At 43.9% G+C, this 12,696-nt stretch overlaps 1 protein-coding gene across 1 annotated transcript in view; it reads right to left on the bottom strand.

Moving 5' to 3' along the window:
- Positions 1-12,696, bottom strand: part of OSBPL1A (oxysterol binding protein like 1A) — a 1,891,697-nt gene that overhangs the window by 1,244,127 nt on the left and 634,874 nt on the right. The window contains exon 12 of the mRNA XM_078687412.1: positions 4,089-4,170. Within this exon, the coding sequence (XP_078543538.1) occupies positions 4,089-4,170 (82 nt within the window). The remainder of the gene's footprint in view (positions 1-4,088; positions 4,171-12,696) is intronic.

Raw genomic sequence — 12,696 nt, 5'->3', positions numbered from 1 at the left:
AAATACAATGTTCGAAGCATGAAGACTACACAGCTCTACGTGTCAATGCTCCTGCTGATGGGTGCACCTTGCAGAACAGGGATTGTAGACTAGAAGTCACACTCAGCCTTTCAGTCTCCCATATCGATAAAATGAGCACAAGCAAACTAGTAACTCCTTCTGAAAATACTACAAGCCTGTGTCAGGAAGCAGATATGAAAAACAGCATGCGTGTTCATAGTAGTCAAAAAGTTCCCTGCCAGTCTCGGGCACAGTCAGTCTGTCATGTTTTTTTTATAAAAGCACGTAACTCATTTGTAAACTAATGTTAGCAAAGCTAAGGTGGATAGTAGGAATGCCAGAATGCAAAGTACTCTCGGCTCAAAACTCAGGACTGGATTTAGGTATCACTCACACATGACTTGCGGCCAACAGGTAAGCAGCCCCCTTCATTCATGTCCCTATGTCGTGCCTCTCAGATCACCGGTTACACTGTTTCCCTGCAGGCACCTGTTACTCGCACTGTTGACAGAAGCCGCTCGTTACAACGTGTCTTCCTCCCATTGCCCCTTGCACTGCCGTCTCACCTACTGGGAAGTGTGGGGATACTGAACTGCTGTCCTTTTCCTCCGCTGCAACAGGGCAGGTGTCTACAGTCAGGAAGCAGCAGCCGCCGCGGGAATAAATCCGGGCACCTTCCTGTCGCCAGGCCTGCGGCTGCTGCAGGGAGGCTGGCGGCCGCGTCACTTCCTCGGTAATCTCAAAGTCGCTAAGAGTTCACAAAGAGGCGCGAAGGAGGAGGCGACGGGCGGGTGGGGGGATGCCACTCTGCCCAGCTGGACCAGGCCATGGGTGCCGGCTAACTACCAGTGCTAAGACGATGCTTGGCAAAGCCTAGAGGAGCGTGAGCTCCCAGTTAACTCACTTAACAACGAGCGGTACTTAGACTGTTTCACTCGTTCTTAGCAGTTTAACATTGGTATCACCCTGTGTGGCACCCAGGGATTAGTGTTCTCAGGGCAGCAATAAAAGTTGCTTTTCACACAGTCCCCTCATTGGAAACTAATAAATGGTTGCAGACGGCAAGCCATGCTGAAAATGTGATGTTTGCGGCTCCAGATTTTGTTCTACCTTCCCTGGGAAATCCAGAGAACTGCAGACAAATCTCACAAACATCACGCAGAACCTCTCCCTAAACAAGCATTGCTAAAGCAATGCCTGAGGCTCAACCTAAAAAGAAGGGTCTTGTAAACCTGCATATATACAACAGTAATGCGGTACAGGTGAATAAAACATGGTTCAAATCTTGAGCACCATTATTACAAAGATTAGAAATATTAGCCATATTTACTGACTTGGACCAATTGGCAGTTAGAACTGTTAGGGTCAGAATGTTTAAGTGTAATAGGGCCCATGTAATAGGACCGCATGTTCCAGGTCTAACTTTCGCTAACACCATTTACTGAAGTGATCACCTATCATAAGTTCTGTATATAATTCCACGATCTACTTTATATTTGCTTTTAACCACATGGTTTACTAAAACTCATGGTTGACTGCAAGTCAAAATTAAAAGAGCGAAGACAATTTTTTCCATTTGGCAAAATATTAAAATACTATCAAACGCTTACCTAATTTTCTATTCTAAAATCAAATATATCAGCAACAAAAGAAAAAGGGCAGCACAGGGCTCTGTAACTTTTGTCATGCAAAAGAATGCCAATTTATTACAGAAATGGAAAAGACAAGAGAGCTGGATAATTTTCATTTGTTTGTAACTGTACGTACTTCTTCTTAAATATGTTCAACACCGAAGCCTCACCGGGTTTTGGGCAACATGCAGAATGCAACCTGTGCAAGGGTGTCAATGCTTAATCGCGTACATAAGGGGCATGCGTAGTCAGCCATGCCTTAAAAGTGGCATGCCAGGCAGTAGTGAGTGTGACAGCAGGGTGCTACTCGATCCAGTTTCACGTAATAAAAAAAGACTATCTAGGGTCTGTAAACACTAGCAATTCCATGCGCGTACTGAGCTGCCACCCCCACATCTTGCAGGACCCTGCAAAGCAGTCACTGGCCTGGCTTGAACTCCAGGAGCTTGGATAGCAGCAAATGAGAGCGTCCGGCTGCCAGTCGTCAACAGACTGACGCTGTAAGGACGCTCCGAGGAGACAGTTCTAGCGGCACTCAGCCGCCCGTTCTCGTTCCTTATCCTTAGTCTTTCCCTTCCAGACGTTAGGAAGCAACAGTCACCTAACCTGGTCGGTCTGGTTGGATGAAGGCTATCACTTTCCGGTCCATGACTGACAGGCCAGGCACACCTCTAGCCCAGCCCACCCGGATCCAAACTGGGCTGCACCTATCGGCTGCCTGTGGACTGTTTGGACAGAGGAACGTGTTGACTCCAAAGCCAATCAGCGTTTCGAAATTCTATGCAGCGCATTGGGGTTGGCTGAGGTGACCCGATGCTCCAATCCTAGATCGCCTTACACAAATAAGCAGTACCGCCCTCACTCAGACGACTGCCTTGAACAGGTTTACCTGTGGCATTGGTTGTTGTGCGTCGTGAAAGTGTTAGCATTGTGGACAAATGATATCCGTTAACAAGCAGAACCGAGGACTCGAGGTAAGCGCACCGGGGGGGGGGTGTCTGTGTGCAGGTGGGGGTGTGTGTGTGTGTCTGTGTGCAGGGGTGTGTGTGTGTGTCTGTGTGCATGTGCAGGGGGGGGTGCGTGTGTGTGTCTGTGTGCAGGGGGGGTGTGTGTGTGTGTCTGTGTGCAGGGGGTGTGTGTGTGTGTGTGTGTGTGTGTCTGTGTGCAGGGGGTGTGCGTGTGTCTGTGTGCAGGGTGTGTGTGTGCATGGGGTGTGTGTGTGTCTGTGTGCAGGTGTGTGTGTCTGTGTGCAGGGGTGTGTGTGTGTGTGTCAGTGTGCAGGGGTGTGTGTGTGTCAGTGTGCATGCAGGGGTGTGTGTGTGTGTGTCAGTGTGCAGGGGTGCGTGTGTGTCAGTGTGCAGGGGTGTGTGTGTGTGTTTGTGTGCAGGGATGTGTGTGTGTGTGTGTGTGCGCAGGTGTGTGTGTGTGTGTGCACGTGTGCGTGTGTGTCTGAGAAGCGCGTCCACAGACCCAAATCGGCGCGTGCACCGGTCTGTCTCCCTTGGGAGGCAAAACAACAACAATAGGTCTCGCTGGCGACAGCGCTTTCGCGCTGCAACGCCAGGCGAGACCTAAAATGGTGGAACATATCCTCTGGTCGATTATTCCCAGCTGCAATTATTAACATTCTATCATAGTGGGTAATCCAGACAAGTGTTCACAAGCATCGGTTGGAAACGGAGATATATACTTAATAATTCATTTAATCTCACAGCTTTATCTCAGCCTCTCCTGCACTAGAGAAATGTTTTGATTAATGTTGATTTTGCATTATGTGGCCTCTCTGAATTGGACAAAGACTGTTCCCTGCCAGCTAGAGAAAACAATATAAAGAAAATCTAGCCATGTAACTTTTGACTGAGCTTTTTTCACATCAGGTCTTTAAATGCACTGACACTGTAGGCTTCCAACTGGACCACGACGTCTGCCAATTGTTTTTAGTGTGCTGAATGCCAAAGTCCCAGTGAATTACATCATTGTGAGTGAAGAGTTGAAAGCTCTAAAACACTGCTCCGGATTACTTCAATTGTTTGTCCAACTTTAGTTTTACATATATCTGCTCAATAGAATGCTTTGGGTATGGTATGCCCTTGTATACTCTCAAACCTCCCTTCAACAAACAGCCCTTAATTCTTCAACAAAGAGGCAACATTACTCACTGCTCTGGGTTCATGTGTTTGCATTTTTTATTTGGTTTTTCAAACTAGATTTGCTGAAAAAGAAATGGCCAGATAATGAGCTACCGTCACCCAACCACCATGCCCCATTTACGAATAGGATGATCTCATCTCTTGCTGTCCAATCTACAGCCTCAGATTTAGTACTATTTAGATGCATCTCTCTCCTCTAACCACACTAATAAAAAAAGCATTACAATTCTTTGCATTTTCTGTTGGTTAAATAGCTAAATGTAGCTAGCAAACAATGTAACTTAAATTAAGGAGGGACAAAGCTTACCTTTTGCAATTTCCCATTCCTTAATTGTTGCAAGAAAACTGGAGATTTCTTTATCCAGTCTCGTTTGGCGTGAATGCGCTTTCTGTAAATAAAATAAAATACATCCTAACCATTTTTAAATATATAATTGTATTTACTATTCTGTAAACTTGCCGTCACTGTGCCACAGGAAGAGAGCTGGCTTTACAGACAACACAAAGAGGTGCAAGGGTTCTCAAGTCATAGTCAATAAAAAACACTTTCATAATGACTTCATAGTCCAGCAACTATTTTATTCAATGTGCCACAAACAAGGAATCTCTGTTTCTAGGGTGCCAAACATGATTGAATGAGGGCCAGAACCATGATCACATTATCGATATAACAAGATATGTGCTCACTATAAATCTACAAAGGAATTATTTACATAGTCAATGATAAACTGTGGCTTCAGTTCTTTAGCTCTACAGGGCCAGCAATGTAACCTCTCCTCTATTGCTTGGTAAAAGGAGAGTAAACTCAGAAACACATTAGGTACCACCACTAGTGTTCATGAGACAGACCAGCATGGGTTGCAGAAATTTTAGTGTCTGCCTAAAGAATACAGAGATATTTTGGGACCCCTATGTTGGAGACGAAACAATATGGAAGAACAATGACCTAAATTGTGCAGTCCTTCGTACTCCTGATCACCTTGAGAACCAGCCGGTAGACAGCATTCCCTTCTCAAATAAATAGAATCATGTGGAGATAGACTGGGGGCTTCAGCAACGACCTATAGTTGACTGTTAGAACTGACTCCCTTATACCCTTCTGGGTTGCACTTTAAACAGGGTTGCTGTGATCTTCGACCTAAGGTTTCTAGATGTTGGATAAGCTAGCTGTTAGTCCCCTATGGGGAGTGGTGCAACCCCCAGGACTAGGTAGCGGCTACCATTCACCAAAGGTGTGTGCTGTTCCTATGGGGTGTTACTAGCACGTTGTTAGATTCCAGTTCTTACCCTGAATTCCTCAGGTTGTGTTTTAGCCAACAAGGATCAAAGATACAACTGACCTTTCAGAAATAAGATGGGGGGCTGCATTTCCCATGAAAAACACTACAAGTAGTTTGTAAAAGCCTTGTGCTCCCCTGCCCCACTCCAGGACACCTCATGAGTCTCAAGTTGAGCAGTTCAAGGCAACCTACAGGCATACCATACATTCTCCCAGCAAATTACAGACAATAATGCATACTGACAACTAGTTCACCAATATTCCACAAGCTTTGGCTATCTAATTGAAGCACTGCCAGCTATCTCGCCAATCAGAGACACAGAAAGCACTCACCTCCAAAAACAGACGTACGTGTGTGGTCTTCTACAGTATACCATTGCTCCTGTAAGGATGAGCCCACATGTTTCAGACTGTGTGCCTCTACTCTAAGTGTGAATTCCTGCCCACTTCAGCACCATCTTGCAGACTTATACATGAGACAGCTGCACACTCTAAGAGTCTGTTTACTGATACATTGACAGAAACAAGTTCTTAAGATTATTTGCAAGTTTATTGCAAACTATGTCAGGCAGTAGAAGGATGATCATGCATCTTACACATCTTCTCACTGACCCAATTCCAAGTTACTTACCTTCTGTAATGCTCTTTCTGGTGGATACTATATCTAACTGTAGATTCCTCACCTTTAGAATAGTCCCTAAGCACCAGACTGGCTCTTAACCTTGTCAAAGCAGTGTTCCCTCGTGGTGATGCAGTGAAACTCTGTGATAGCCTCATTAAGCCACGAAAGTGACGAACCGGAGCCGTATATAAGCCCCACCCCTACATAGCGATGTCAGTTTATTGCTTGATTCTTGTGCACCCTCAGAAGCAGAGTACAAACAATTGGAGGTGCCAGTGTGCGGATCTCTAATTTGGAACCTTTTTAAATGGTCAAGGAGCCAACTCTTTTCACCCAAGGAAAGGGGGAGGGGGGGGGGGGGGGAGTCAAATACACACTACACTAGCCTCCCCAATCACAGCTGTAACATACACGGAGAGAAGTAGCGGGTGAGGTTTAGAGAGGTGGCACGTGCTCTGTGGAAAAATACTGCCCTCACTCACAAAATTGTGACATGCTTCATCATTGGGCTTGCTTCAGTACAACCCCGCACATACCAACACCTGGGGTGGAGCAAATGGGAGGGGAAGACAATACAAACATGAAAAATGATACACAGTAATAAATCTGGGCTCACCTAAAGATGAAGAGCAGTGAGGGTTACAACTAATTCAGTGTGGTCTTTTTGCAAATATTTATCCCTAGACCCATTGACTAGGGTTAAAAAGGTGCAAGATGGTGGTGACAGGAAACGGTTAGGAGTTCCTTCACCCCTCCTTACTGCCAAATTGTCGACATGTTTCTGCTGCGTGTCAAGTGCCCACAATTTTAGGTCACAACAGCACTCATCAGGACCTTTCTGATCACAGGGTCTTGTATTCCCTCTGTACCCGGAATTAGGAATCCCTGGAACCAGTAGTTCTCAAAGAGAGGGACACTCTCAGTTACTCACTTTGGTTAATCTGTGGGTGAAAGTGATAAAAAAGAGTGAAGTCAATGACTCCTGCGTCGGATACCGGCTGTGAAAAACCAACCCGTCACACTCCAAGTATCCATCCAGCACTCTTTTAAAACATTCATAATCAGAAATATATACGGCATGTGTGCACCACCTCTATATCCAGGGAGGACTTAAAGAGATTGTGCCAGTGAATCAGAGATGATTTTTCACCACAGGATTCCGAATGACAGACAACTCTGGCTTTGCTCTCGTCTATTTGACGACACTCAGAACCCCTAGGTGGAAAATATCCCCCTAATTCACGGTTACCCATCTATAATTCTACATGTTGTATCAATGAGGTTGCTTTGTGTGTTATTTTTATAATTTAGACTTGCTTTTTCATGATGTGTCTATATTTAAATCTTTAAATCCGAATGCAGGAGTGAAGTCCCTGGCAAAGATGAAACAATATTTAGGTCGTATCACACCAAATAATGTTAATAATCTGCTTATCTCTACAGCTTTGTGTAAATAGAATAGAGCGGAGAAGGATTTCATAGAGAAATTGGATGACAGAAGGGCAGAGACAAAGAAGGTTAATGAAAGGAGTGAAGGTGGGTTGGAAAAAGGAGAAAGAAATGATGAGTGTCAGGAACTTAGCCATTAGTCCTGACAGAAGAAGGGAGAATTGTGTTTTGTTCGACAGAAAGAGCAGGTGCAGACACTGAAGATGGTGGGTTGGAGAGATTGCCCAAAACGCTTCCAAATTAAAGGTGATCACATTTTTTGGGGAAAATAACCTAGTTTTACAGGAGTCTATTAAGTGTGTATGAAAAATGCTTTATTTTCAGCTCCTAACTGGATTGGTTGTTGCTACCTAGCTTTGGTGGTTCCTAAAGTGCATCATGTAGATGATATAGACTATAAGGGACTAGAGACTCATGGAAGAGCTAAGCAAAGTGCTGCACAAGTAGTAGGTGATATATTTGCACTATGATTCCTTTCTGTAGGAATAATTGAAAATGATTTGAAGATCAGAAAGCTATCTACCCTGGTAGATCATGTGGCTACTAAAACGGCTGATGCTTTAACTGCAGTTGATACTGAGCTTTTGATTATACTTAAAATGGATTTGCAGAACAGTTTAGCTTTAGATATCTTACTGGAGAAGGATGGTGGAATCTGCCGCATGTTATGCTCCAGCAGTGCTGCACTAATATACCGGATAGAAGTATTCAAATTAATGTCTGACATTTCACATGAGATGAAGGAGTTGAAAGAGACTGATACCTGGGAAGCAATAGGGAAAGGATTTTCCGAGATTTGTGAGTGGCTTAGTGATATCAGTGGCAGAATATTAAAGAAGATACTAACCCCCTGCACTAATCATTATGATTTGTGTAATATGCCTATTTCTTTTTATAAGAACAGATAACAATGATTTCTGCAATGGGTGGGTCACAATGGAATAAAGAAAACCAGCTGCCTGAATCGAGAAGGAGAAAAAGGAAGCATGAAGAAGTGGAACTTGAATACCTCCAAAGTGAAAATTACTGTGAATTAAAGGAATTAGAGGAACCTAGGTGAAGGCTGTGAAAAGTCCACTACTTCTGTGTTAGAGAAGATTTCAAATTAATGAAGGTGTATTTGTAGTGACTCCAAGAGTCAAGAGTAGGAGGTTTCATATTAAATGTTTTACATTATATAAACATTAACATGTAAAAGACACAAATGTTATTAACATAATGCAGAGCTGTGTTTAGAATGCCTAATGTTGGTTGGCATCTTGCTTTGAGACATACATTTTATTTTTAGGTGACTGTAAATTTCAAATTTACAAATGCAATGTTCTTTGGCTTTGGCTTTCCTTCCCATGGGAAATGTTTTGTTTTATGTGATAATCAAAGAATGTTATAACTGGAATGTTATAACTGGTTGCAAGAATACATCTGCAGAGTACAAGCTTGTCTCATGTACCTTGTTTTTTAACAGGTAAATTTAAGTTTGAAGGACATTGAGCAGCATTGTGGAAGATCCAGAGAGACTAATGAGCTGATCATTGTATTATTTCACTTTAACCTGACTGGATCGTTTTATTGAGACTATGTGCAGGTGTAGCAATGTTAGAATTGTGTGATTTAAGCTAGTGCAAAGCAGATTTAAGTCTACAATGCTTATAGAATGCGTATTGTACCCTCTTTATGGGAGAACTAACAACTGTTAATTGAGGCAACTTTATTACAATTCGTCCTCTTATTTACATCACTTTGATTTGAACTTCATATTAACTAATGCATTTTTTATTGATTATGACTGACACTAACTTGATGATGTTGCCTTCTGTAACCATTTTAACCTTAAATAAACCGTTATGGTGTACAACCGTAACCACTTTCTGACTTCTTTGAAGAACCTAATGTGCTTTACGTTATTGAAATATATGGATATGTTCCTCAGTTGCGAATTTCGATTCCGCAGTTAATGCTTTATGAAACCCAGATTTGCACAAAGTACTACCACTTACTCTAATATGAACTTGACAGGAAGTGAGGGTAGGGAAAGCGTAGTTGAAGGCAAGAAAGCATAGGTGGAAACAAACTGCCTCAGAAATAAGCAATTTATCAGAGGGCCACTGTTAGTCACCTAATACACTCAGTTAGGCTAGACAGCAAATCAATGCATTTAAATAATGTGATGTGCATTTGGCTCCAGAAGAAAGAAAGTCATTCGGTTTCAAACCATAAAGGTTTATTAAAGGTTCAAGAGTTTCAACGACAAAATATTCAAATTTGTATCAATCAATCAATATACGGATGCATTTGTTAATATAAAGTTAAAAGAAATGATCCTTATGAACATGAATAACTCCACAAGATGTGGAACACAATATTGTATTTTACTCCTAGAATCACCTCCAGGATCACTTGGAATCCCAGGTCTATAAATGACGGGTTCAAGAATATCCAATACTCCAAACTACACAGAGCATACCTTATCCTGTACTAAACTGAATCAAATCTTCCCAGACACCCAACCCTGCTGCCAATCTGATAACAAGGATCTCCGCCACATCCAATGGCCCTGCCCATACCTATCTCAATATAGGCAAGCAGTTTTGGCCACTATAACCGATGTTACCCACTTGGAGAAATTGGACTCCTGGGAGGCTGGTGCCCTCTGCACCTACAAGTGTTTTGAGCGCAGCAAGGTGGCAGCTCGATTTGAGGACCTTGCTCTTCTTCTAGCCAAAAGGGCTAGAATCCGAAAGTGGCATGCACAGCTGCCCCCTCTGGCATCCTCCTGGAGTAAGGCCCTGATGAGAGGAGGCAAGAGGCTTCTGCAAACACTTCATATCAATGAAATGGGAAACCATGCTGATCCACCTTTAAAGCATTATCAAGGATGACTTCTGCCCCACCCTGAGATCGCAACTTAACACAACTTCAGTGGGTACCTAATGCCCCTACCCCTGACATCCTCATATTAGTTCCCATCTCCATGGTGCCCTAACCCGGCTCCTGGTTAACATATGCCCCCCAGGGTTCCATCATTTGCACATACAACAAAGCACAGTCTGTACTACGTCCCCATGCACACAAACACTCCTGGCCCCTATAAGCACCATCCCCCTACTCTCCCACCTTCTAGTGCATAAGTCATTACTATTGTTCTTCCCTTTTTAGGTCTCGGACTAGCGAAGGCTGCGCTTGTGCAATCTCGCTCCGAGACTTTATGTCTACAGCATGGGGGCTTGAACCCGCCCCTCTTCTCCATTGGCTGGCTTCCTAAACGGAGGCCAGTCATTAAAGGAGAGGGGCATCACTCCGTTGAAGATGGGATTCGGGGGGGTGTTTTTTACTTGCTTTCTCTCCTCTTCCCATGGGCTGGAATTTTACATTCCAGCCAACGGGAAGAGAAGAGAACGAAAACCACGCCCCCGAATCCGAAAATGTCGGTGCTTTTTGGAAGCCATTTCTGCTGGACCGCCGCCGGAAGTAGAGAAGTTGCCGAGTCCTCCGGTGAGTGCTTGCTTTTCTTGCCTCTGTTCCCTGATTGTGCCCGTTTTCTTTCCTCTTCTTGTTGCGTTTATTTTACAGGTCCACCCCGGCCTGTGTCGTCTCCCTGCAGCGTCCTGCATGGAGTGCTTCGTCCGGTATGTATGCTGCTGTTTGCGGTTTTTGGGTAAGCCATCTTGTCTATCTTTGTCATCTAATCTATTTTTGTGTTTATTTTACAGGTCCACCCCGGCCCGTGTCGTCTCCCTGCAGCGTCGTGCATGGAGTGCTTCGCCCGGTATGTATGCTGCTGGTTGCGTGTTTCAGGTAAGCCATCTTGTCTTTCTTTCTCATCTAATGTTTGTCTATCTTTGTGATCTAATCTATTTGTGTTTATTTTACAGGTCCACCCCGGCCCTTGTCGTCTCCCTGCAGCGTCCTGCATGGAGTGCTTCGCCCGGTATGTATGCTGCTGTTTGCGGTTTTTAGGCAAGCCATCTTGTCTATCTTTGTCATCTAATCTATTTTTGTGTTTATTTTACAGGTCCACACCGGATCATGTCATCTCCCTGCAGCGTCCTGCATGGAGTGCTTCGCCCGGTATGTATGCTGCTGGTTGCGTGTTTCAGGTAAGCCATCTTGTCTTTCTTTCTCATCTAATGTTTGTCTATCTTTGTCATCTAATCAATTTTTGTGTTTATTTTACAGGTCCACCCCGGCCTGTGTCGTCTCCCTGCAGAGTCGTGCATGGAGTGCTTCGCCCAGTATGTATGCTGCGGTTTGCGATTTTAGGTAAGCCATCTTGTCTTTCTTTGTCATCTAATCTATTTTTGTGTTTATTTTACAGGTCCACCCTGGCCCTCTTTACTACGCACACACTTTACTACGCACACTCTTTAATACACACTATCTACCCCACACACACTCTCTACCACACACACACTCTACCCCACACACACTCTCTACCCCACACACACTCTCTACCCCACACACACTCGCTCTCTACCCCACACACACTCGCTCTCTACCACACACACACTCGCTCTCTACCACACACACAGTCTCTCTCTACCACACACACAGTCTCTCTCTACCACACACACAGTCTCTCTCTACCACACACACAGTCGCTCTCTACCACACACACACAGTCGCTCTCTACCACACACACAGAGTGAGTGCCACTTCTGCTTTGGCTCCCAATATCAATGTGTATGTGTCTACATCTGTGTGTGGTTCTGTGTGTGTGTGTGTGTGTGTGTGGCTATGTGTATGTATGTGTAGCTCTGTGTGTGTGAGTTTGTATGTGTGTGTAGCTCTGTGTGTGTGATTCTGAGTGGGTGGCTCTGTGTGGGTCGCTTTTTTGTAGGTGGCTCTATGCGTGGGTAGCTCGGTCTGTCTAGGTAACTATGTGTGTGTGTGTAGGTAGCTCTGTGTGGGTAGCTCTATTTGTGGGTGGGTTGGTCTATGTGAATAGCTCTGTGTAGGTAGCTCTGTATGGTGGCTCTGTGTGGGTGGCTCTGTGTGTGTGAGTGGCTGTGTGTGTGTGTGGATGCAATTGCAATAGGTCTCGCATTTGAGAAAGATTAAGCTATTGACATTGTAAATGACACTGCCGTTTTTTTAAATGTTTTAAAAACAAAATCAAACAAAAATAATGTCATGAGCAATGCCAATAGCTCTAACTTTAAAAATGCCGAGACCATTGCATTGTAAATGCTTGTTATTATTCTTGTAACTTTCATATGGTTAATTCACAGCATTATTCAAATTCCCTTTTGGGTTCCGGAGTTGCGTGATACTCGCAGAAAAATCGCTTTGCCGCTGCATCAGGGGTAGTAAGCGCTATATAAATGCAATTACAATACAATACATTCTATGAGTGCAGTGATCTGCCTATAATGTATCTGCAACTGGCACTTACTCACTCTGTATGATATATCAAATGCTACTTTGATACTGTCTTAAGTTTGCAACAGAAACGCTTAGTAAAAACGTTTTAAAAAAACATACAATGCCAGAACTACAAATAAGCACTGGCAAAGCCAGTAGGGTTGGGTTTAATGAGCTAATGCTATTGCATCCAAAAAGATACGG

Source organism: Lissotriton helveticus, chromosome 4_1 (assembly GCF_964261635.1).
Source record: "Lissotriton helveticus chromosome 4_1, aLisHel1.1, whole genome shotgun sequence".
NCBI classification, from domain to species: domain Eukaryota; kingdom Metazoa; phylum Chordata; class Amphibia; order Caudata; family Salamandridae; genus Lissotriton; species Lissotriton helveticus.
This window is presented reverse-complemented; position numbering and strand designations above follow the sequence as displayed.